This window comes from Panthera uncia (genome assembly GCF_023721935.1).
Source record: "Panthera uncia isolate 11264 chromosome C1 unlocalized genomic scaffold, Puncia_PCG_1.0 HiC_scaffold_4, whole genome shotgun sequence".
NCBI classification, from domain to species: Eukaryota; Metazoa; Chordata; class Mammalia; order Carnivora; family Felidae; genus Panthera; species Panthera uncia.
Window position 1 is genome coordinate 100652181 of NW_026057585.1, and position 22453 is coordinate 100674633.

The 22453-nt window shown below is 57.2% G+C and overlaps 1 protein-coding gene across 2 annotated transcripts in view; it reads left to right on the forward strand.

Annotated features, from left to right (window-relative positions):
• ACOT7 (acyl-CoA thioesterase 7) overlaps positions 1-22453 on the forward strand; it is a 102305-nt gene that overhangs the window by 61149 nt on the left and 18703 nt on the right. For both annotated transcript variants that reach the window (XM_049618195.1, XM_049618194.1), the window contains one exon: positions 12977-13093. In XM_049618195.1, the coding sequence (XP_049474152.1) occupies positions 12977-13093 (117 nt within the window). The remainder of the gene's footprint in view (positions 1-12976; positions 13094-22453) is intronic.

Below are 22453 nucleotides of genomic sequence, written 5' to 3' on the forward strand. Positions count from 1 at the left end.
GCTCAGACTCCTAGAGCTTCCCGTTTCCTCTTTGCTGGTTTAGGTGGAACACGTCCTCCAGTGGCTTCCCGTGAAAGGTATGTATTAGCCAGGTTAAAGGTTCAGGGGCGCCTGGGCAGCTCAGTCGGTTAAGCGTCCGACTTCGGCTCGGCTCATGATCTCACAGTTTGTGAGTTCCAGCCCCGCGTCGGGCTCTGTGCTGACGGCTCAGAGCCAGGAGCCTGCTTCGGATTCTGTGTCTCCCCGCCCCCCCCCCACACCCCTCCCCTGCTCACACTCTGTCTCTCTCTCTCTCCCCCTCTCAAAAATGAATAAAACATTAAAAAAAATTTTTAAAGATTCAGCTGCTGGGCTGAAGGCCCGAAATGGTGGCTTCCACAAGACAGAGGACTATTGTGTCCTGTGTAATGATGCAGTTGTGAGAGGTCAGGGGCTCGCGTGGAGGCTCCCTCTGCCTCGGTCTGCTGTCCCTGGGGTGGCCCTGTTTCTGCCGGGCGGCAGCACAATGTGGCACCAGTGTTCCGCCCAGAGGCAGTGGGGCTCCCGGGAAACTGCACCCAACGCTCACGTCCGCTGGTGGGTCTAGCTGGCCAGATGCGTCTGTCGAACACTGGAGTTGCTATAGAAGAAAGGGAGAACTGATGGGGGGCACTCTCTCGGGGGCTCAGTGGTTTATCTGCAGTTTGTGTCTGGCATGCTTTCCCAGGGACTTGGAGGCATTGGTGCGTCACCTTACGGCTTCTGAGGTTCCCGTTCAGAAATCCAGGGAGTCTGGCCACACCCCTGCCTGTCCCCCTTCCCCGATCCTCACCGCTCATTCTAGCCTCTGCCCAGGGCCCTTCCACCATCTTCCTGCTGTCTGCCTTCCTGAATAACAAATTGTGTGGTCTGCAGTTTCCGGGCCCCCCTCCCCGTGCTGTGCTTAACAAACCCTCCCTCTGCAGCCACTGCTCTGGATGGCTGTGCCCTCCCCCCTCCCCCCACCCCCCACCCGGTCCTGAACACCCCAAGCATCCATAGGTCCGGCAGCGACCTCGCTGGCTCGCTGGGGAGCCGCTGCTCCTGAGATGGAATCAGATGCCTGCAGCTCTGGCCCTGCCCCTGCCAGGCCCCGCCCCTGCCAGGCCCCGCCCCTGCCAGCACAGCCTTTGCAGCTGGTCTTACCCGTCAGTCTCGCCAGCTTTTGTGGGGTCGGCCCTCCGTTTGGGCTTTGGACCCTCTTCCTGCCCCCTTCAGGGGTTTTGCCCCATTGGCCGGCTCATCCTTCCCACAGTGTTGGTCTGTCCACTATCCTGAGAGGTTGTGGATTGTGGTCTCATTCTTGCTGCCCGCGGGGATCACCAGGGCACTCAAAAATGCAGATGCCCGGGCCCAACCAGTAGGACCGGAGGCCATGGGGAGGCCCAGGTGTTCCAGTTGCTGGAGCTGCCCGGTGATTCTGTTGGTCGGGACGGCCAGGGGAAGAGGACACAGCCGGGAAGGGTGAACCTTGCTTGGATCCAGCGCCCAGAGTGTGTTTCCTGCCTTTGAAAACCAGTCCCAGCTCTGAAACCTTCTTTTGTCGGCCAGGTGTCCCTACGACAGCCGCCCAGCTCCCTGCTTCATGCTACTACTTAAAAGCTGGAAGAGGGAGAACATTGTTCCTACAGCCAATTATCGTTGTCCTCTGTTTTTGAGTTTATTTATTTATTTTGAGAGGGAGAGAGAAAATCCCAGGCAGGCTCCTCACTGCCAACGTAGACCCGGACGTGGGGCACGTGAGATCGTGACCTGAGACCAGATCGAGTCGGACACTTAACTGACAGAGCCCCCCGGGTGCCCCTATTTTTGTCCTCTTTATTTACCCTGGGAAAGACCCCAAAGCTGGGAAAGGAAGGGAGCTTACAGGCTCTCAGTCCAGGAGGGGGGTCCTAAGCTATTGGCAGTTTTTCTCTGTTAGAATTGCAGGCAGTAAGTCAGACTGCGGATGGAGCTCCAGTGTCCCTAGACCAAGCTGCCAGGTTGGGTCCCACTTGGCAGGCTGGCGTCTTTCCCACTCGTAGGACAGGCCTGTGTGCAGGCCACGTCCAGTGGGGGAGCCACGCCTTCTGCCTCACCCCGCCTGGCACCTGGTTTTGAGGGTGGGGTGGTCACTGACTGGAATGACTCTGCCTCTTTGCTGAGGCTGCCTCTTCAGCTTCAGCCATGCCTGCACCCCGGCCCCGGGTGTCGTCAGAGCAGTGAATGGACGCCCCGCATGGTAAGGGTGAGCACTGATGGGCTCCGGGAGCCAATGCTGCTGTTTCAGAGAAGAAGGGGCCAGAGCGAGGGCCTTTCTGTCCTGTGCTGTCGTGAGTCTGCGAGTGAGTGTACCGCTGGGGCCCCTACCCCTAGCTCCGACGCACTCTGGCGGTCTGGGGGAGGCGGGTGTGCACTGGCTGGGCTGGGGCCCCTGATTTCTAGAGTGACCTCACTGACCTGACAAGGCTCCCAGCTCTGCAGCTGGAAAAAGAATGAATGATGGAGTCATGACTGCCATAAAACCTTTGTCTTCAGAGTCGCTGATGTTCCATTGTCACAGTGGCCTTGGTGTCCTCAGGCCAGCTGGAGGCCAGTCATCTCTTTCCTAGTAGAGTGGTGTCCCCAGCCCACCTGTGCCCCATGCCTCCACTGCCCCTTTCAGCTTGGTTTCTCGGCAAGCCGCTTGCGCTCCGTCCCTCCTGTCTCTCTCATCATCCTCTCTCGAACCTGCTCCCAGCACCTCCCTCCTGTTGAGGAGCCCTCTGACCTGCCAGAGCCAAAGCCAGAGAGCCCTTCTCGGCACTCACAGTTCATCCGGCCCCTCTCAAGCTCCCTCCCCAGACCCCTTCCTCCCCTCCCTGCACCCTGAGCGCTCTCTCTCTCTCTCTCTCTCTCTCTGGGAATCCCTCTGGGACTCACCTGGACTCCAGCTGAGTCCTCAGGACCCCCCACCCTGGGATGGCTGCTGGGGTCCCTGGGTCCCCCAGACCCTGTTCCCAGGCATCCCCCTGTAGTGGCAGCCAGGCCATCCCCTAGGTGATCTGGCCAGAATCCCCGTGATCTCCTGTGGCCTGGCTGGCTCTCTTGCGGACTCCCCACCTCATCTATCAACCCGTCCTTTGGGCTCCACCTTCAGAACATACCAGAATGTGAGCTCTCACCTCCTCCACCGCCCTCCCCCGCCAAGTCCCCATTACCAGGGAAATGGCCTCTTGCCTGGTCTCCCGACTTCCCTGAACCACTTCTTTTCCCAATGCTGCAGCCTCGCCGAGCCTGTTACACCAGAAATCCGGTCAAGCCGAGCCTGTTCCAGACCCTTTGGTGGCTCTTGTCTCACTCCCAGGAGACACCAGATCTTTTTATTTGTGCCGCTTCTGTCCTTATGAGGCTTTCCAGGAGGGCCCTCCCCTGTGCCTCTCCGACCCCCCTTATCTTGTCCCCCCTCTTGCCTTGCTCTCCCCCTTCACAGTCCCAGGACACCTGGGGCACTTCCAGCTGTGGACCCTGCCCTGCCCACACCGTCCACCCCCCCCCCAACCCCCTCACCGCACCCTGTGTTAGGTAGACCCCACCCCCACCTGCTGTCTGTGTTCACAGGCGCTCACCACCCACCCCTCCCGGAGCGCAGGCTCACAGGGTGGGGACTTGGCGTGACGTGCTCACGGCTGCATCCCCAGCACCGAGTGCAGGGCCTGGAGCAGAGTAGACCTGCAAGGGAAGCAGGGCCACAGCACGGCAGCAGAGGCGGCCCCGCAGGAGGAGCGCGGGAGGGGGTGTGAGGTCCAGGGTCGCGGCAGAGCACCACGCCGATGCCGCCCGCCTGAAGCGGCGGGAGACAGATCTCGTACACGCCGCACAAACATCAGGCAGCCAAGGGGCCACGCGTGGCTCCCGGGGGTCCCAAGGCTGGGGGACCACACAGCTTAGCTGGCACCTAAGGGAGAAGGCAGAAGGGAGGGAGGTGGGTGGTACACGGGCAGGGAGAAGCCTGGTGGCCCAAGCAGAGGACATCTGGGAGACGAGGTGCAGGAGGAGGCCTCCCGCCCGGATGCTCTTGCTGCTTGGTTTCCATTGGGAAACAGCACCTGTGGGAGGAATTGATTTCACTGCAAAATCCAGAATAAGGCACAGATGCTCCTTTCCAGTTTTGTGGCCTCATTTAACTGGAGCCCCTGCTGCGTGGCAGACAGTGTGTCGAGGCCTTGGCTGGGGAGGAGGGAGAAAAGAGAGGAGTGAGGCACGTTTCCGACTCTTGGGGAACTGGCCTCGTGGGGCCCCGAGGTGAGCACGCGAATGCGGGTTTGGGTCTCAGTTTCGTCATCATGCGGCCAACAGGTGTGCCGGTGACGGCCGCATTCCTCCCCGTTCTTACTTTCTAAGAATCTTTGGTTTTGCGAAAGTCGTTCTCGGCGTCCGAAGCCGCAGAGAGCAGCTTTGTGTCCAGGCAGGCGGCCGTGGGGAGCGGGGCAGGAGACCCCGGGTGCCGCTCCTGCCGTCCGGGGCTGGCGGCGGTGAGGACCCTGCTGACGCCCACCCCGGGAACGGGTCTCCTCCGGCCGCCTGGCCCTCTCAGTGGCCTCCTCCAGCCTGGGAGACGTGTGTGGCTGGCCGGCGGTCCCGCTTTTCTTCCGGAAGTGAGAGCGTTTTGCTGGAGAAACCCGGTCAGCCATACAGCGTCAGAATGCTCTCCTCTGCCAGTGGACTGGGATCTTCTGTCTCTGGTGCCAGATTAATTAACTTTCGCTTCCTGTTTCGCTGCATCACTAGGGGCGCGGATATCCCCTAACAGTGGCTTTCCTGTTCAGTATCTTGAGCATGACTCTGACCTGACAAGGCTCCCAGCTCTGCAGCCCTTCACCCCGACTTGAGTGTTTCCTTTGAGGAAACTGACCCGCACTGGTGCCTGGCCTGCAGAGACGCGACCTTGCCCTGCATGGACTCCAGGCCTCGGTCTGCCCTTCCCGAAGTGGGGAGCACCGAGGGGATTTATGCGCAGGACCGCCACCTTATCCCCAGTCTCCCTTGGCTGTTGGGGCAGCAGTCCCCCTGCCCCACTTTCCCTGCTGCCTTGTTCAGAACAGGGAAGCGTCGACTCTCAAACGGCAGGAGGCGCGTTCGCTTGTGACCTTCTCGAGTCCCCTGACACCGAGGGTGAGGGGTAAAGCATGGCTGGGCAGCCCTTTCTCCTGACTCCCTGGGTCTGGGATGCTCCTGGGCTGTGTCTGAGGCCCCCGCCAGAGTTCCCGCTTTTGACACTTTGGCATCAGAAACCCATCTTTACCACCTTGTGTGTCAGTTGCCAAAAAGAATCCTTATTAATTACCTCATTGAATAGTCCCCTGCCCCTGGCCCTGGTTCACAGAGATGACCACAGGTACATTGGGAACCTGGGAGGGAGAAGCCAGACCGTCTCAGGAGGCTGTCACCCCACGGGCTCTCAGAATAACCCCTTGCCGTTACTGGGGGTGGGCCAGTGAAAATAGGATGAACTTGGGGCGCCTGGGTGGCGCAGTCGGTTAAGCATCCGACTTCAGCCCGGTCACGATCTCGCGGTCCGTGAGTTCGAGCCCCGCGTCAGGCTCTGGGCTGATGGCTCGGAGCCTGGAGCCTGTTTCCGATTCGGTGTCTCCCTCTCTCTCTGCCCCTCCCCCGTTCATGCTCTGTCTCTCTCTGTCCCAAAAATAAATAAAAAATGTTGAAAAAAAAGAAAAAAAAAAAAGAAAATAGGATGAACTTACTATTGTTTTCTTAATATAGGAGGCTGGCACCCACACTCCGTCAGTTGGGATTAAATATAGAAACGGGGGCATCTCAAATCGCCACCCACAGCGCAGGCAGTGGCTCTGGGCGCTGAGCTGCTCACGGCTGCTGCGGGTTTGTAGGCGAGCGTGACCCAGTCCACCAGTCGGGCCTGGGAAAATAAATTTAAGCCTCTATTTTTAAGCCAGCCGACACGCTGTTGATACTTGAAAAACCCTTGAGCAGTTAAATGTTAGATTCAAAAATATCTCCGGTACCCGATGTTTATCTGTATGTTGGGGGCCGAGCGGGTCTCATTCTCTGCCTTCCCATGATTCCTGCAATGGATGTGGAGTCCAAGGACAGCACGTCTACAATTTTGTTGTCATTTTTTAAATGGCGAAGCTTGGGTAATGAGGACAGCACATGACAGACTGTAATTTGCCAGAGCGATTTTCCCATCACCGGGAGCACCTCTTGTACCTAAATGGGAAGACGTTGACAAGCTTTTCCAGTGGGACCCTGGGCAGAGGCACTTTGGGGAAGGCTCGGGCACTTGGGAGTTTAAGTGTTGAAGAGCGAACAAGAGGTGGTGACAGTGTCAAGGACGGCTGGTGGCTTTGGCTTCTCTGGCCAGACTGAGGGCCCAGTAGCAAAGTTAGGGGGACACCAGTCGCGAACTGGTCAGGGGGGTTTCCACTGGGGAGGGTATTGTTTGGTTTTAACAAAATGTACTTTTCTCAGTGGACACACGGCTTGTGACCTATGGCGCCTTCCATCATAGATACTGAGTTTTGTGGAAACAGGCCTTGCAAACGTGTCAGGACGGGATGAGGCCTTTCGTGATCTTCTCTCTGCACGGGCCACGTGACCTCATCATTTTGCCTTAGCAGCAGGCAACGAGAATGTCCCAGAACCAGCCCCGCTCAGTGCTGTGTCCAGGGCTGTTCCTCACCCCACCAGGAAGAGGGGACAGGCAGCTTGAAATCAGCATCTTATTACAATCTCGACTCTTACGAGATCAGCTCTCTTCCCTCTAAGTAGACACCAGAAGTCACTTGACACGCAGGACCCCAAAGGACCACGGCATCCTTGCCTTGTCTGGGAGCGGCTGAAGTACGCATTTGTAAGAACAGAGACGCTGGGGGCTGCCAGGAGCCGCGGGCAGGTTGCCAGCGAGGCCTGTCTTCTCTGGCAGACCTTTCTGCCTCCAGCTCTGATGCCACGCTTCCCTCGAACGCTGTGGGCACCAGGAGACCTCTCTTTTCAAGGCCAAACACTTGAGCTGTGGACAGAGCTTTTCCATGTAGTGAGCTCTAGAGTCTGCCTCGCCGTCCCTTCTTGTCGAGCCTGCCGTGGCCTCCCTTAGAGGCATGGGTTGACGGACGTGGGCAGAGTTGGTCCAGGTGACAGCCTTCCTGGAGCTTGGACCCTGCCGCCCCCCTCGGCTGTCCCCTGCAGAGCAGACCTGTCCTGCAGTGTGGGTATTGCTGCCCACCCTGACTGCCCACTGCCTCTGTGAGTCACTGTTCCCGGTACCCGGGTTGAACCCCCAATTTGGGGCACAATCTCCTAAGAGACACACGTGCTGCCACCATGCCTGTGTCCCAATCTGGGTCCTAGAATCTGTGGACTCCATCCATGAGCGGCCTTGGCTATAAAATGCCAGCATTCTGTGTGAGGTTTGCAGCTGTCCCAGCTCAGATTTGTATGCTAGCTCTTGGGGTCAGGGGGAGGCTATCTTTTTAAATGTCACCCTCAGCAGACGTAGCAGGTAGTTTTGAAGACCAGCCTTATCTGACAGATCCCCTGACACAGCTGGCTCTGGACCAGATAAGCAGGCCCTTGTGGCCTCAGCAGCGAGCGACGGTGGACCAGACTGTTACCCAAATACGGACCCTATGGCTCCGACTGGAGCAGTGTCCTTGAGTTGAATGTGATCCGTAGCTGGCGATCCTTCGTTCATTCGTTCATTCGTTCATTCATTCATTCATTCAGCACGACCCTTTCCTGAGCACTCTACACCAGGTTCCGAATTGGGCGGGGACACTGTCAGGCACGTCCCCACCTGGTGCTGGCCTCCATGTCACATGTGATACAGATGGTCTGGGGATGCAGCTTGGGGGCTGACAGGGGCATCTGGGAGCAGGAGGTCACCCAGCTGCTCCTGTCTTTCTCCAGAGTCTGTCCCAGGCTCGGAGCCTCTCCTGGTCAACACATGCTCTGGATTCTGCAATTTTTTTTTTTATTTTTATTTTTTTTTTACATTTTATTTATTTTTGGGAGACAGAGAGAGAGAGAGAGAGAGAGAGCAGAAGTGGGGGAGGGGCAGAGAGAGAGGGAGACACAGAATCGGAAGCAGGCTCCAGGCTCTGAGCCATCAGCACAGAGCCCGACGCGGGGCTCGAACCCATGAACCGTGAGATCATGACCTGAGCCGAAGTCGGACCCATGACCGACTGAGCCACCCAGGCGCCCCTGGATCCTGCAATATTTTGAATAACCGCGCAGTCACTTGGGGAATCTCTACCTGCAAACTGGGCCAAAGCCCAGTTTGAAGGAGCTGAGTACGTCCTTTGTCCATTTATTCTTTTATTCTTAATGGCTTCTGCTTTTCCGGACTTATAAACAAGAAGTTGGTTGTGGGTACTTCCTGCATTCCAAACATACTTCCAGTTCAGACTCTGCCTTTCCCTCCTCCCTACCATCCTCCCCGCCCCCCAGACCCTGAAGTTGATGACACTGCCTGGTGGCTCACGGCTGGCAGCTCTGGTTTCGAGACCTTCCACACCCACACCCTCTAATTTTACTGCCACCCCCACCTGTCACCATGGTCTTGCTCTCTCTTCGTATCCCGCCTCGGTTAGGAATGCCGCCTCAAATCTCAGGGTTGCAGGTCCTGGATCGAGAGGCAGCGTGGCATGGCCTCTGGCACCCCGTGACCAGGGGCTGGTCCCCACTCTACCCCAAGCGAGTGCTGTGTCTTTCGAAAACTGGAGGCCATGATGTGCCTACCTCACAGGGCTGCTGTCCAGGGAGTGTCGGTGTTCATTCATTCATTCCTGCGCTCAGTGTTTACGGAGGGCTTACCAGGGAGCAAAACAGAGTTGGCTCCCTCCAGGGCCGACCCAGCCCGTGGGACTGCGGCGTGCTGAGCGGGGGCTGCTTGCTGCCGCCATCGTTGTTTCTTCTCTGCTCTATTCCCACCTCCTGTGCCAGACTTTGGTGTCTCCTCCTCCGTTTCCTCCCAAAAAATCCTCCTCGTCCCTGGCTCCTCAGGAGGACCCCGGTGGTGGCGCCATCTGAGAAAAGGACAGCCACACATAATACACGTTCTGTTTACAGACGTCTGAAATCTCCTAGTTAAAATGCCCCAGGTGCCCCCCGCCCCAGTTTCTGCCAAGACCTTGCCTCTTCACCGTTCTTGGGTCCAACTCTTCCTAGACTCCGGGATCGGCATTTTCTGAGTGTAAATTTTTGCCGGTGCCGTGGTGTTTCATGGCGTATGCAGCCTCTCTCAATAATACTTCATACTGAATGAGCTTTTGTTGGCTGCTCAAGGAAGGTTTACTTATTGTACTTAGAGTAAGTCTATGGAAAAATGCCTTCTGGATTCAAAACCAGGGAGCAGGGCCCCTTGTCCAGCTGTTGGAACAGCTCTATTCTTTTTTTTTTTTTTTTTTTAATGTTTATTTGTTTTTGAGACAGAGCATGAGTGGGGAAGGGGCAGAGAGAGAGCTCCCTCTCTGGAACCAGAACCCGGAGCAGGCTCCAGGCTGTGAGCCGTCAGCACAGAGCCCGACGTGGGGCTCGAACCCACAGACCGCGAGATCATGACCTGAGCCAAAGTCGGACACCCAGCCGACTGAGCCACCCAGGCGCCCCGGAACAGCTCAGTTCTTTGTGAGGCAAACCGACCCAGGAGCACTCGGTCTGTGGGCTCTCCCTCGGCAAAACCGAACGCACATGCACACACACACACACACACACTCCCAGACACTCCTGCCCACACATGTGTAAGCTCCCGCACACGGGTGCACATACATGCTCCTCCCCCATGTGCATACGTTCCCACACGTACACGCACGTGCACGCGTGCACACCCTGAAGCCACACCATGTCAGGAGGCGGTCCGTGGGTCTCAGACCTGCTTCGGTGCCCTCTGTGGTTCGCACATGTGAGGGGACGCTGTCACTTGGACTCCACCCTTGTCCCCTGAGCAAAGTGTGTGATTCTCACTCCGTTTCCTGACATTCTGGGACATTTCACTTCTCTTTCCTTTTCTGTGTCTCTTTCAGACCTCAGATCTCTAAAAAGTCTCCAGTTAGGTAGGTGTTGAGTTTCACAGACCTTCACTAGTCCTGCGTCTCGTAGTGGTAGCTGCTTTGCCGGGCAGCACGGGGCTCGTCCAGCGTGAAGATGTCGTCGCCTCTTGTTCCTGCAGTAGCCGAATCCGGGACTCAGAGGGCCATCTGCCCTCCCAGGGTCCCCACCAGGCAGGGGTGATGGGGCAGTCAGTCCCAGGCCGTCTGAACCACCGTGATGCAGGGCCACACTCACACTGCAGTTCGGTTCACGCAGAGGCTGAGTGATTCCCCCCGCAGGGACGCGGTCCATGCTGAGGAGCACGGTGACGGGTGCCGTGTTGTGTTTTCCCTCCTTGGAGTGCTGGGCTGGGGACGCCTGGGCTTGCCCCACCTTCGCCGAGGCCCCTGGGATGGGTAGGAAAGCCCCAGAGCCTCGGGGTGGGCTTAGGGGAGGCGCCTGTGTCTGTTTCCGATACTAACTCCACCCAGCGGAGGCTCCTTGCAAAGCAAAGTATGACCCCTTGTCTCAGACCTTCGAACCGAGCTGCTCGAAGGCCTGAGGCTCCCTGGCCTTGCCGGAGCCCCCAGCCCCAGTCGCCTGGAGATAAAACCTGGTGCTGACAGTTCTTTCCTCTCAAAAGAGCCGTTTCCCCAGCGTTCTGTCTGCAGTCTCTGGCATCGGACCAATGTGTGTCTGAGCGTCTGTTGTTCATTTGAAAAATGAGGCTACCAATCCCTTCCTGCTTGGACTAACCAGATCGATGCACCAGTTATCTCTGAAGGCACCTTTAAAATGGCAGGCCGCAGCTCAGTCTCCGCTCCTCATGGTCGTTCATCATTACCATCATGTAGCAGTACCTTCTTTTAAAAAGTCCTGGTAATAAAAGCATTATTTTTCATCTGGAACACTAACGTATTTTTTTAAACCTTTGTGTTCTGGAAATGCTCAAATGTGTACAGACGTGGAGAGAAGTGTATACGGGACCCCAGGTTTTCCTCTCCCAGGCAGAGGGCCCCTCTCTGTCTCCCACGTTCCTTTTAAGTAGCATCGTCTGTGTTGGTGTGAGGCCTCTGGTCCAGTACGGAAGGGACTTGTATTCTTTTTAGTTATATCATATTTTGTTTTCCCCACACAGTAAAGAGAGTTTTAATTAGTCACCAATGTTTAAAAATTGGTAGATTCTTCATAAATGTGTGGGTTTGAGTCTTGCCTAGAAACATCGGGAGGCTGGTAGCATGGGCCCCTCATTCCTGGGGGTGGGAGGCAGTAGGCGGGTCTGGGCAGCGGCCTCCTCCCCTCCCCACATCGCCTGCCTGACCCCACTGGCATCCGAGTCTGTAAGCCTTACCCTAAACATGCTTCCCCCGTGAGCCTGGCTTTCGTGAGTGGGGTAGAGTCTGTTTTCTGCCTCTCTCCGGGTTTTTAGAAGGCGTTCTGTATCCTAGGGTGAATGTACATAGCCTTCTAGGATTTCTGATAGATACCCCTCTGCTGCTTTTGTAGGTCAAAAATGGTTGACTCTTGGCAATCTCCTGTAGCTCAGCCGAAGACAAGACACCGTTTGAATGTTTAAATAGGGGGCGCCTGGGCGTGTCAGCGGGTTAAGCATCCGATTCCTGATTTCGGCTCTGGTCGTGATCTCAGGGTCGTGGGATCGAGCCCCCCATCGCCCTCTGCACTGACAGCATGGAGCCTGCTTGGGGTTCTTTTTCTCCCTCTCTCTCTGCCCCTTCCCTGCTCGCTCTCTCTCTCTCTCTCTCTCAAAATAAAAAAAATCAATGTTTAAGTATGAAATAAGTATGATGTATTGTACAGGGGGTGGGGCAAGAGTTGGGGATGGGGAGACTAGCGGCTGTGCAGTCACGATCCCGTCAAGTTAAAGCATGGCAGTGAGCAAATGTCTGCAGCCTGAGGTTTTGAAGACAGCTTGACCTTCTGTGAGCCTGCTTTTCTTGTTTGTTCATTTTACGTAACAGCTTTATGGAGAATTCACATGCCATACAACTCTGCAGTTACAAGTCGTCGATTTTTAGTGTGTTCCCAGCTACACTACCAAACCACAGTCAATTCTAGAACATTTTCATCCCCCAGAGAGGAGCTCCATACCCATTAACAGTCCCTCCCCGCCTCCCCCCGATCCACCAGCCCTAGGCAAACGTTCATCCGTTTTCTGCCTCTCTGGATTTGCCCATTCTGGACCTTTCTTGTAAAGGGAATCCTACAACATCTGGTCTTTTGGGACGGCTTCTTTCACTCGGCATCACGTTTTCAAAGCTCCTCTGTGATGTAGTGCGGGTCCGTGCTCGGGTTATTTTTCTTGCTGGATAATATTCCATCCTATGGATGTGCCACATTGTCTTCATCCGGTCATCAGCCGATGCACATCTGAGCTGTCGTGAGTAACGCTGTCACGGAATCCGCGTACAAGCTTTTGTGAGACCGCGAGCCTTGAGTTCTCTTGGGTGCATGCCTGGGAGTGGAATTGCTGTGTCGTATGGTGACTCTTGTCAGCCTTTTGAGAAACTCCTGGCTGTTTCCAAAGCAGCTACACTCTTTCCATCCCCATCAGCGATACGTGAGGGTCCTGATTCTCCACGTTCTCACTTGGCATCTGACTTTGGGTGCGGCCATCCTGGTGGATTTGGTAACAAAACCTTCCCGAAGGAACGTGATCTCTGTAGAGGGTAGAGAAAGGATCGTCGTTTTGTCAGCGGCCTAGGCCATCAGCTGTGGTGATTTTCAAGAGCTCCCAAGGAAGCCGGGTTTACATCATAAGCTCAACATGCCCCAATCGTGCACCCCCGTACCCAGCACCGGCTGCGGGCCCTGCCCGTGGGTAGCGGGAGGGCTTTGTCTCTTATGACTTGTTCCCGGGGTGGGAAGTAGCCTCCCCCCCGTCTCATCTGCCATGTGGCCATTCTCCATGCAGGTGTCACCATGAAGCTCATGGACGAGGTGGCTGGGATCGTGGCCGCACGTCACTGCAAGACCAACATAGTCACCGCTTCTGTGGACGCCATTAACTTCCATGACAAGATCAGAAAAGGTAACGGGACTCTGCTGACGGAAGGCAGGTGGCCTTTGGCTGTCGGGCTCCCTCTGCCGGTTCGCTTTTGGTTCGTACCCCGTGTCGCCGCCAGCGCCCTGGTGTCCGCCCATTTGCCATGAGAGACAGGAAGCCAGAGTTTTGTGCTTTGTTCCTGTAGTTGCATCCGTGAGGCTAGGATTTGCTCGTTTGACTTTTCAATCTGATAGACTTATTTATAACTCGTGTTGGGGGCCCTAATCCTACTAAAGCGCACCGTGAACCCATCTTCCGAAAATGCTCTGCGAACGGAGCCCTCTGAACATCTTATGTGCACAGTCCTGGTGCCTGTTGCCAGCAGACTTTACGCCACTGTGCACGTTTCCTCTGGCGTTGGAATAACCCTTGATGTAAGTAGTGGCGGGACCCGCGCCGAGAAGCCCAGGGACCGCAGTCCTGGGCCAGCCCGCCTGTACCACCCGGGACAGCGCTGGGGTTTGTCCTGTCCCCAGGCCCAGCGACTCGGCCGCCACCCAGACGGCGCCTGCTGTCTCCCTGTGCGTTTGCCACCACAGGAGACAGGGCCGGCTCATCTCGCTCGTCCCGCGTTGCTGCTGCAGGTGTGGAGCAGCCGTCCCCTCCCGAGACACGGTGATTTCAGTGTGTGTTGTCTTCCGAGGTGAGGCTCCGTGCCCCAGAAATGTAGCCCTTGGCTGCAGGGCTGCGAGAGCCTGGCATTGATGCTGGATCAGCCCTGCTGTGACTGCAGCCTCTCGGGGAGAGCCATCGGGTCAGACCGGTCCTGGGTGGGGGTGGCGGGTGATGACAGGCACGCCGCCGAGCGAGTGAAACAGTGCTTGTCGTGCCCCCCCCCCCCACCCCAGGCCTCACTGACCCTGGAGGGCCCCTGGCCAGCACGGCCACGCTCTGTCCCGCAGAACACGGCAAGCGAGTGAACGTCCTGGAATGGGAGGGGCGGGGGAGGCGCGTGCCCGCCCTACATGCCGGGAGCACGTTAAGCATAGCCGAGTTGGATTTGGGTGCTCTGAGGGGAAGGAAAAGGTCTGCGGTGCCGCTCCCTCTCCTCTGCGGAATCCCTTCGTAACTGGTAGGTGTTTGCCACAGAGACCCCAGCGCCCTGTTAGAATTTACCCCAGGCGAGCGGCCTTGCCTGTCTTGGCTTGTCCTCCGTGGGCCACGGGTGTGGTGCCGTGCCTCCCTCTCTCGAGAACTCCTCCCTGCAACCAGAACCCCATTGTTGAACGCCGCTTCAAAATCCACGGTGGAAGACACCTTTACGGGCCGTGACCTTGCTCTGTTCGGTGTCTCCTGAGTGCCCTTTGAGAACCACCGACCAGGAAGAGAGACTTTTCTAGAGAATCGGCCAGTTTGCTCAGCATCAGCCCGCTCGGCAGATGTGGTCCACAGCTGGGGAAGCCTCCAGAGAATGAAGGCTGACCGCCCCCCCCCCCCCCCCCCCGCCCACGTCTTCACCCTCAGGCCCTTATATGACCAGGGTTAACTTTTGGGGATGGAGAATGATTGGCGTCTGGTCTGTAGGAATTAGCGATTTTCAGGGAACACCGTGGGCTCTACTTGGAGCAGAGAGTGCTTTCCGGGACTCAGGCAGCAACGGCTGGGGCAGCGCGTGTGTGCGTTGCCTTGACGAACACTCTCCGTTTCTAAAAAGATACGCTTATTCCAAAACGCAGAGAAAACGGTCTTCATTTTCAGAAACTGTAGTTTCTGGCAGGACATTCTCCTCTGGACTGGTTTCCTCCAGCGGGCAGAGTGAGGGGTGGGCCGCGTGGGCTCGCCCGGCTGCACCCTCGGGAGCTGAGCCCCCACAGTCCCCGTCCGGGGCCCCCAGCTGGTGTCCCAGCCCTGGCCTGGAGCTCGTGCCGCCCCTGGGGAGCGGACAGGTCACTCTGCTTTCTCGGGTCATGTCTCATTTGGCGCGTCAAGGACTGTGGGCCAAACCGGCAGTGATGGAGTCTGGTCTGTTTCTGTGCCAATGTCCTCCAGGGGCTGTTAGACGCTGTCACACCTTATCTGTTGTTTTCCGGAGGAACATCCCCATGTGAAGCTGTGGGCTCCTCTGTGGGAGAGCCCGCAGCGACGTTCCCAGGCAAGGTCTCCGTCCTGACAGCTCAGGGCCACACCCGCTTCAGGGACGGAATGGGCGCGTGTTGTCTTCAGTTCCATGGGGCCGAGGTCGCTGCAGGTGCGGCCACTGTCACGGGCTCCCGTCCTCCCACGTTCTTTGCTCCTTTCTGGGGACATGCAGCGTGAGGCTGGGGGGGGGCCCTGCTGGCTGTAGGCAATCCAGGGGTGCCAGGAGCTCGCTGAGGGGGACCGGAGACTGACATTCCCTCTCGTTCTGCGTTGATTTTCTGATGCAAACCTGCTGAGATTCCCGTGAAGTCCAAACGTGTGGGGCTCTAGCTCAGCCTCCAAGCTCCTGCTGTCCGTGATCCAACATCTCCTCCGCCCTACCAGGAGGGGGCCGGGAGAGCCAGGCCGGCCGGCAGCATGGAACCCAGCCCTCTGCACCACGGCCAGGGCTGGGGCGGAGTTCAGTGCTCTGCACAGCGGTGTGTGTGTCCCAGGGCTGCACCACAAGGGACCACAGACCTGGGGCTTCAAACAGCAGACGTTCACTCTCTCACAGTCTGGAGGCCCCAAGTCCCCAGTCCTGGTGTGGGCAGGGCCCCTCCGGAGGGACTAAGAGAGGACCCTTCCAGCCTCTGGTGGCTTGTGGCTCGTGGCCACATCACTGTACCCTCTGCCTCCACCATCACATGGCCTCTCTCGTCTGCCTGTTCTCTTCTGATGACTCTTGTCTCAGGATGTGAGTCTCACCCAGAGAATCCAGGAGGATTTCATCCTGAGATCCTTGACTCTGGGGCATCTGCAAAGACCCTTATTCCCAGCAAGGTCACATTGTGAGGTTCTGAACGGACTTACCTTTTGGGGTGCCACTGTTCAGCCCGTTACAATGCTTTCTCTCCTAACAGCTTGGTTCCGGGTAGATGCTAGCTCACTTCCCCTTTCACAAAATGGTGAGGTGGGTAAAATCTGTGCCCCACGCTACCCCTTTCCCCACATGAATGTGAGTCCTTCCCTTGCAAGAGACGGCGGGAAAGTCAGCACCCAGCCCGGGGACCTGACACCTGAGGGCAGCCCCCCCGGAACAGAATTGAGGCCCCACGCTTCTCCGGCATGGGGGCACCGAGGAGGGACCAGTGACGTTCCCATGCGTGGCAGGAGGTGGGGTCAGCCCCAACACCCAGACGTGTGGAAATGACAAAATGGCAACACTATAGTGCAGAACATGGAACTGCCCTCCTTTCTTGGGCACTGAACTAACTCGTTCCTGAGTCGAGTGTGAAATGAGATCAGCATAAGGACTATTTTTTTTTTAAGTTTATTTTATTTTGAGAGAGAGAGAGAGAGAGAGAGAGAAAGCAGGGAGGGGCAGAGAGAGAGGGAGAGGGAATCTCAAGCAGTCTCTGCGATGTCAGCGCAGAGCCTGACGCGGGGCTCGATCTCGTGTACCGTGAGATCAGGACCTGAGCCAAAACTAAGAGTCGGACACTTAACGGGGCTCGGCCACCCGGGTGCCCCCAAGGACCATTTTTTAAGTACTGATATTTCACAGAAAAGGCGCATGTAGGCGACGGAGCCGGTGGACACCCCAGGGCTGTGGTCACGGTGTGGCCGCTGTCCACAGCCAGCGCCCAGCCCCGGGGCCGTGCCACCTCCCATCTCTGCGACGCACAGCCCTGGAGGACGCAGCTGTAAGAGGCCGCCCCCCCCGGGAGGGGCGTCCCCCACCCTCTGAAGGTTGATCTGACGCAGTGGAGAAAAGCCCAGAAATGTCGCCACGTTGCCAGCCAGGCACGCGGCCCGTTTGTGAGCTCCCTGTAGCTGCTGTAATGTCTCACCACAGAACCAGTGGCTTAGAAGGTTCGCACCCTCTCTTACGGTTCTGGAGGTCAGGCGTCTAAAAGCGGTCCCCGGGGACTTATTTTTATTGGGTCGCTTGCTCCATTGCTGATTTTTTTGTTTGTTTGTTTGTTTGTTTAAGTTGAGACGTTAGAATGCCAAGGCAGCTGTGAAGGGAAGTAAAAGAGGAACATTGTTACCTTTGATGCCATGGTCTGGGAAGCCGTGGGCAGGAAAGCCTGAAGCTGGAGCTGTGTTGTGGAGAAGCCGCGTCCCCAGACTCTTGGGTGGGAAGTGAGGGATGGTCTAGAAAATGCTTTGGGATGCAAAGCGGTTATGTAAGAAATGCCAAAGTTACTTCGCCATGTCCGTGCTTTTCTGAGAAAGCTACACTGTCCCTGCTCTTTTTGGAGCTTGAGCGCTGAGCTGTTCTTGTCGTTTGAAGTGCTTGGCAGCCCCGCAGCTGTGGTAAGAGCAACTTTGTATTACTCTGTTTTCTTTTCCTCTGTTTTCTTTTCCGAATCCCCCGCAGGCCCCGCTGCGCTGCGGCGGCAGTGGCTCTGGGAGGTGGGGCCTGGCACCTGCCGGCCCCCCTGGGCCACGCCACTCCGGGCGGCTCAGCCCTGCTCCAGGAACAGAGGAGCTGGGGTCGCAAGGGTGATTTACGCCTCGCTTGGCGGGGCGTATGCTGTGCCTGCCCCGCGGCCCGGGAACTACACTTATCCCGAGTTTTCCGATCCGGAAACCGCCCGTGCGGCAGGGCTGCTTCCTTCCAGAGCGGGGAGGGCAGGCCGTCCGGGCGCAGGCATCACCTCGGCGGTGCTGAGCTCCCCCCCTGGACAGTCACGTGCAGCGCCGTTCACCGTTGACGCTCCCTCGGCCGCCCGAGTGGCAGCCGGCCCACACAGCTGTGCGTGGACCTCCTGGCTTTCTCCAGCCTCTCGAAAACGTGGCTGAGCGTCCTCGCTGTCAGGGGAGTCCGGCCCCTGGCACTGGCCTTGGCCTTGGCCTTGGCCTTGGCCCGGGGCCCTTTTCCCACTGAACTGAGACAGAGGCAGGCACCTTAGCCTCCTGCCTCCAATGCCAGTCGGGCTTTGCCTGGGGGGCTTTGCCTTGCGGGGGCGGGGGGGGGAAGCGCCCACCTGTGCGTCCCCCGCAGCAATTGCTGGCCACACATGGCTCTTTGCCTCCTAATTAAAGGTAAGCAAAATGGAAAATGGTCGCACCTGCCACATTTCCAGTGCTCAGTAGCCACGTGTGGCCGGCAGCCACCGCATCAGACGGCAGAGAGCAAGGACATCCCACTATCGCCGAAAGTACTGGGCAGTGCTGGTCTCTGGACCTTCTGGACTCCGTCCCCAGTGTCTGACGTTCCGGGAGGAATTTCCATCAACCCTACAGTCATATAGACAGTCAGCCCAAAGCCGGGTGCCCCAGAGCCCCCTTGAGCAGGGCCCCACGACCCCGCGGCTCACTACAGATCTGGGTGCAGAGCCTCCCCGCGAGGCCGCCTGTGGTCCCAGGGTGCTCTCTGCACGCCATCTGCAGGGACACCCGCTCAGACCTCAGGGGCCTGGTTGGGGTTCCCCGGGCAGGGCCCGCCTCTTGGTGGTACGCCGGGGGCTCTGCTTTATTCTTGGAATTCACAAGAGGAATTTCACAGAAGCTCCAGCTTCGGTTAGATATCTATCCGATGGTTGCACCGCCACACGGACGGCCGAAACGTACAAACTACAAGATAGTCGACAGTCGTGACAGTCCTGTCCCTTCGTTTTGGCCGGATACTTTTTAGCAAACTAACCACAGGTATTGACTTCCCGGGCCCTGGATGCAACAGCAAACTGACTTCCCTTCAGAAGCCCACTGGGTCTGGGGCTGTGTGGCTGCCGGGACCCTGGCCCCATTGTCTTTGGGATTCATTTGTTTTTACTTGGAACTTCGTTCACGTTTCTAGACTCTTTGTGTTGTCGTAGAATCCTGCTTCAAACATGGAAAGGTCACGTTAAGTGCTAGAAATGTATGATAAGACCCTTTCAAAATAATATGCTCTGAGCTTTATAAGTGTCACCCCCCTGATTTTATAGTCACTAACGATGCAGTGTCAGTAGCGGCCCCAAGAAACTGGATTTTACATTCAAGTCACCCAGCATAGCGTCTGCGTGGATAGCTGTATTAATTCTCCGTGGCTGCCGTGACTGCTTACTAGAAATGTGATGGCTGGGACAGCAAACCTGCTGTGTCCCAATTCTGGAGGTCCAAGTCCAACCCGGGTCTCTGGGATAACACCACGGAGTCGGCAGGGGGCAGGCCCGTTCCTTCCGGAGGCTCTGGGAGAGAATCCGTTTCTCGCCTGTTCACCTTCCACAGGCCTCCTGCCTTCCATGGCCTGTGGCCCCTCCACCATCTCCACAGTCACCAGGGTAGCATTTCTCTGACCCTCCGCTCCTGCCCCCTCGTCTGCTTAGGACGACCCTTGTGAGGACATCGGGCCCCCCTGGATAGTCCAGGCTGGCCGCCACATCTCAGGATCCTTAACCTAACCACATCTGTAAAGCCCCTTTGCCACGGACGGTCACATAGTTCACAGGCTCAGAGGATTAAGACATCTTTCGGGGCCACTGCTGTACCTGCAGTCCAAGTCGGTTCATTCCACTTGACACAGGTCATTTCTGAGCTCTGCCTATAAGCTCTGTAGACAGGACTCTCACAGATAACACAGGGGAACGACAAGGGGGTCAGCTCTTGGGGGTTTCGGGGCAGCATGAGAGGACGCGTCCCTCAGTCTGTCCCAAGCCCCCCAGCTGCTGCTACCAGGTACCTCTGAGGTTTGGGAGATTAGCAATGAGGCGACAGAGGTGACAAGCTTCCAGGCAAATCTCAGCCTCTTACAGAGAGTTGGTGCTGGAACTCGGGTCCGGAGGGGACTTTGTGTACCGACGTCCCGGGACCCGGTGAGCGCCGCTGAGTCCCGGCCTCTCGGCCCAAGCTTGCGTGCTGGGGATGCTGAGCTGTGGCCCAGGCCTTCCTCTGCAGGGTCCACTCTTGCTGCGGTCACATCTCAGTGTCAGGTCTGGCAGAGCTGCTGACGTCCTGGAACCCGGAGAGAAAGGGCAGGGTTTTAAGGCTCGGTTACCCTGTGCTCCCCACAGGCTGAAAACGTAAAATCTCTCTTGCTGATGCAGTAGCCCGTTGTATTTATTTAGACAGTGTTAGAAGTGGCATCTTCGCCAGTGTAAATGCACCTGCTACAGAAAAAGAAAAACGCTATTTGTTTTAACCTTGACTTCTTATCGCCACGTTGGTACAAATCTCCACCCGAGACACTAACGGCGTTGTGTGGGCTCACTCTGTGCTTGGTTTGAGGTGGCTTTTCCTGGAGGACTGTTAGGGAAGGACACTCAGACCTTACCGGAAATTTCTGTCCCGGGCTTGCATCCCCATGACATACTTAACGTGGGGAGGTGACCTCCCCGTGGCCACATTTGCAGCCCACCATTTCCTCAACTTCCCCGAGAGACGTTACTCCTGTGCCTGTTTGCAGATGAGGCCACAGCACAGTGTGGCTCCCGGCTTGCTGCCTGTCCCCGGGGACCTCCCCAGCCACTGCAGCCTGTGGGGATGGCCGGCCACCCAGGGCTCGCACTGGGCCTCAGAGAGCCTGCCTTTCATGGAGACGCTTTTTGGGAACGTCTGGCCGTTCTCACTTCAGCAGCTCAGAGGACTACTCCGTGCGCCCTCCTGGCCTCCGTCCCCCAGGCCAGGAGAGAGGCCCTGACACCAGGAGCCTGTCCTAGGTGGGCTTGTGGCACCCAGCACCAGCAGCAGGTGCCGTTTTCCCCCTTGACCTGGTCATGCCTGGTCTTTTTATTTTTTTGAGAGAGAGAGAGCACCCACGCGTGCACGTGCATACACATACATGCACACATGAGAGGGAGAGGGACAGAGGGAGAGACAGAATCTCAAGCAAGCTCTGCACTGCCAGTGTAGAGCCTGACGCGGGTCTCAAACTCACAAACCATAAGATCATGACCTGAGCTGAGACCCAGAGCCAGACACTTAACCGACTGAGCCACGCAGGTGCCCCATGCCTGGTCTTTTAAATAAACAAGCCACTCTCTGGGTGGATTTGGACGTGTGACCTAGTGGAAAAGTCCCCAGGCAATGTGTCAGTGCTTTGGACGCTCGGCCTCCGCTGCCCCCTACGGAGAGCCTTTGAGCATGTGACTGCTGCGCCCGGTAGGCCCCCCTCTCTGCAGTTTCCCAGGCAAGTTGAGGTGGACGGGAGCACAGGCTGGGGTCCTTCCTGGTCTCGGGTGGTCCTGCCCCTGTACTGGGGGAGAGATGGAATGAGCCAGACCTTGTGGGAAAGAGCCTCGCCGCCCCATCTCCATGAGATCTCTGGGCATCCTGGCCTCCACTCGGGCAGCATGCCTCTGGCTTCGTGTCCAAGCCCCATGCTCGCCAGTAAACCACGTCGGCACGGTGGCTCTCCAGCCTTGCCCGGCCTCCGTGTGGTGAAGGGGCCTCTAGGATCCAGTGAGAAACCACCTTGCACGAGCCTCGAGGAATCGGCAAGAAGGGGGAGCCAGCCCAGGCTGAGCCTTGTGCTGGGTCTCCCAGTACCCTGCACATGATGGCTGCTGTCTGGGCACTCTCTGGGCTGTGAGCACCCACCCCCGGTGACCTCTGGCCACATGAGATAGGAGTGGTGGTCCCTGGAGGTGAGCGGGTCCCCTTAAGTCACACAGCCCCTGGCTGGGTGTGGTAGACCCACAGACATGTCTGGGGTGCCTCCTTCGTGCTAGGTGCGCTCAGACACAGGGCGTGACCCTCCCCCAAACATGTGCACCTATGGGGTCGTTCAGAACATGTCCCTCTGGGGCGCCTGGGTGGCTCATTCGGTTGGGCGTCGGGCTTTGGCTCAGGTCATGATCTCACTGTCCGTAGGTTCGAGCCCCGCGTCGGGCTCTGTGCTGACAGCTCAGAGCCTGGAGCCTGCTTCCGATTCTGTGTCTTCTTCTCTCTCTGCCCCTCCCAGGCTTGAGCTCTGTCTCTGTCTCTCTCAAAAATAAATAAACATGTAAAAAAAAATTTTTTTTCATAAAAAATAAATTAAAAAAAAAAAAAAAAGAGGCCTTCTGGAGTGCCCAGGTGGCTCAGTCAGTTAAGCATAGGACTCTTGATTTCGGCTCAGGTCGTGATCTCACGGTCCGTGGGATCGAGGCCCAAGTCAGGCTCTGTGCTGACAGCTCGGAGTCTGCTTGGGATCCTCTCTCTTCCTCTCCCTCTGCCCCTCCCCCTGCTCACATGCACATGTGTGCACATGTTCTCTCTCTCAAAAGAAGTAAATAAACTTAAAAAAAAAAAAACCCATGGCCTTCAACTTGGGGACGATAGGACACTTCAGGGGTCTCCTGAACCCCTGAAATCTTA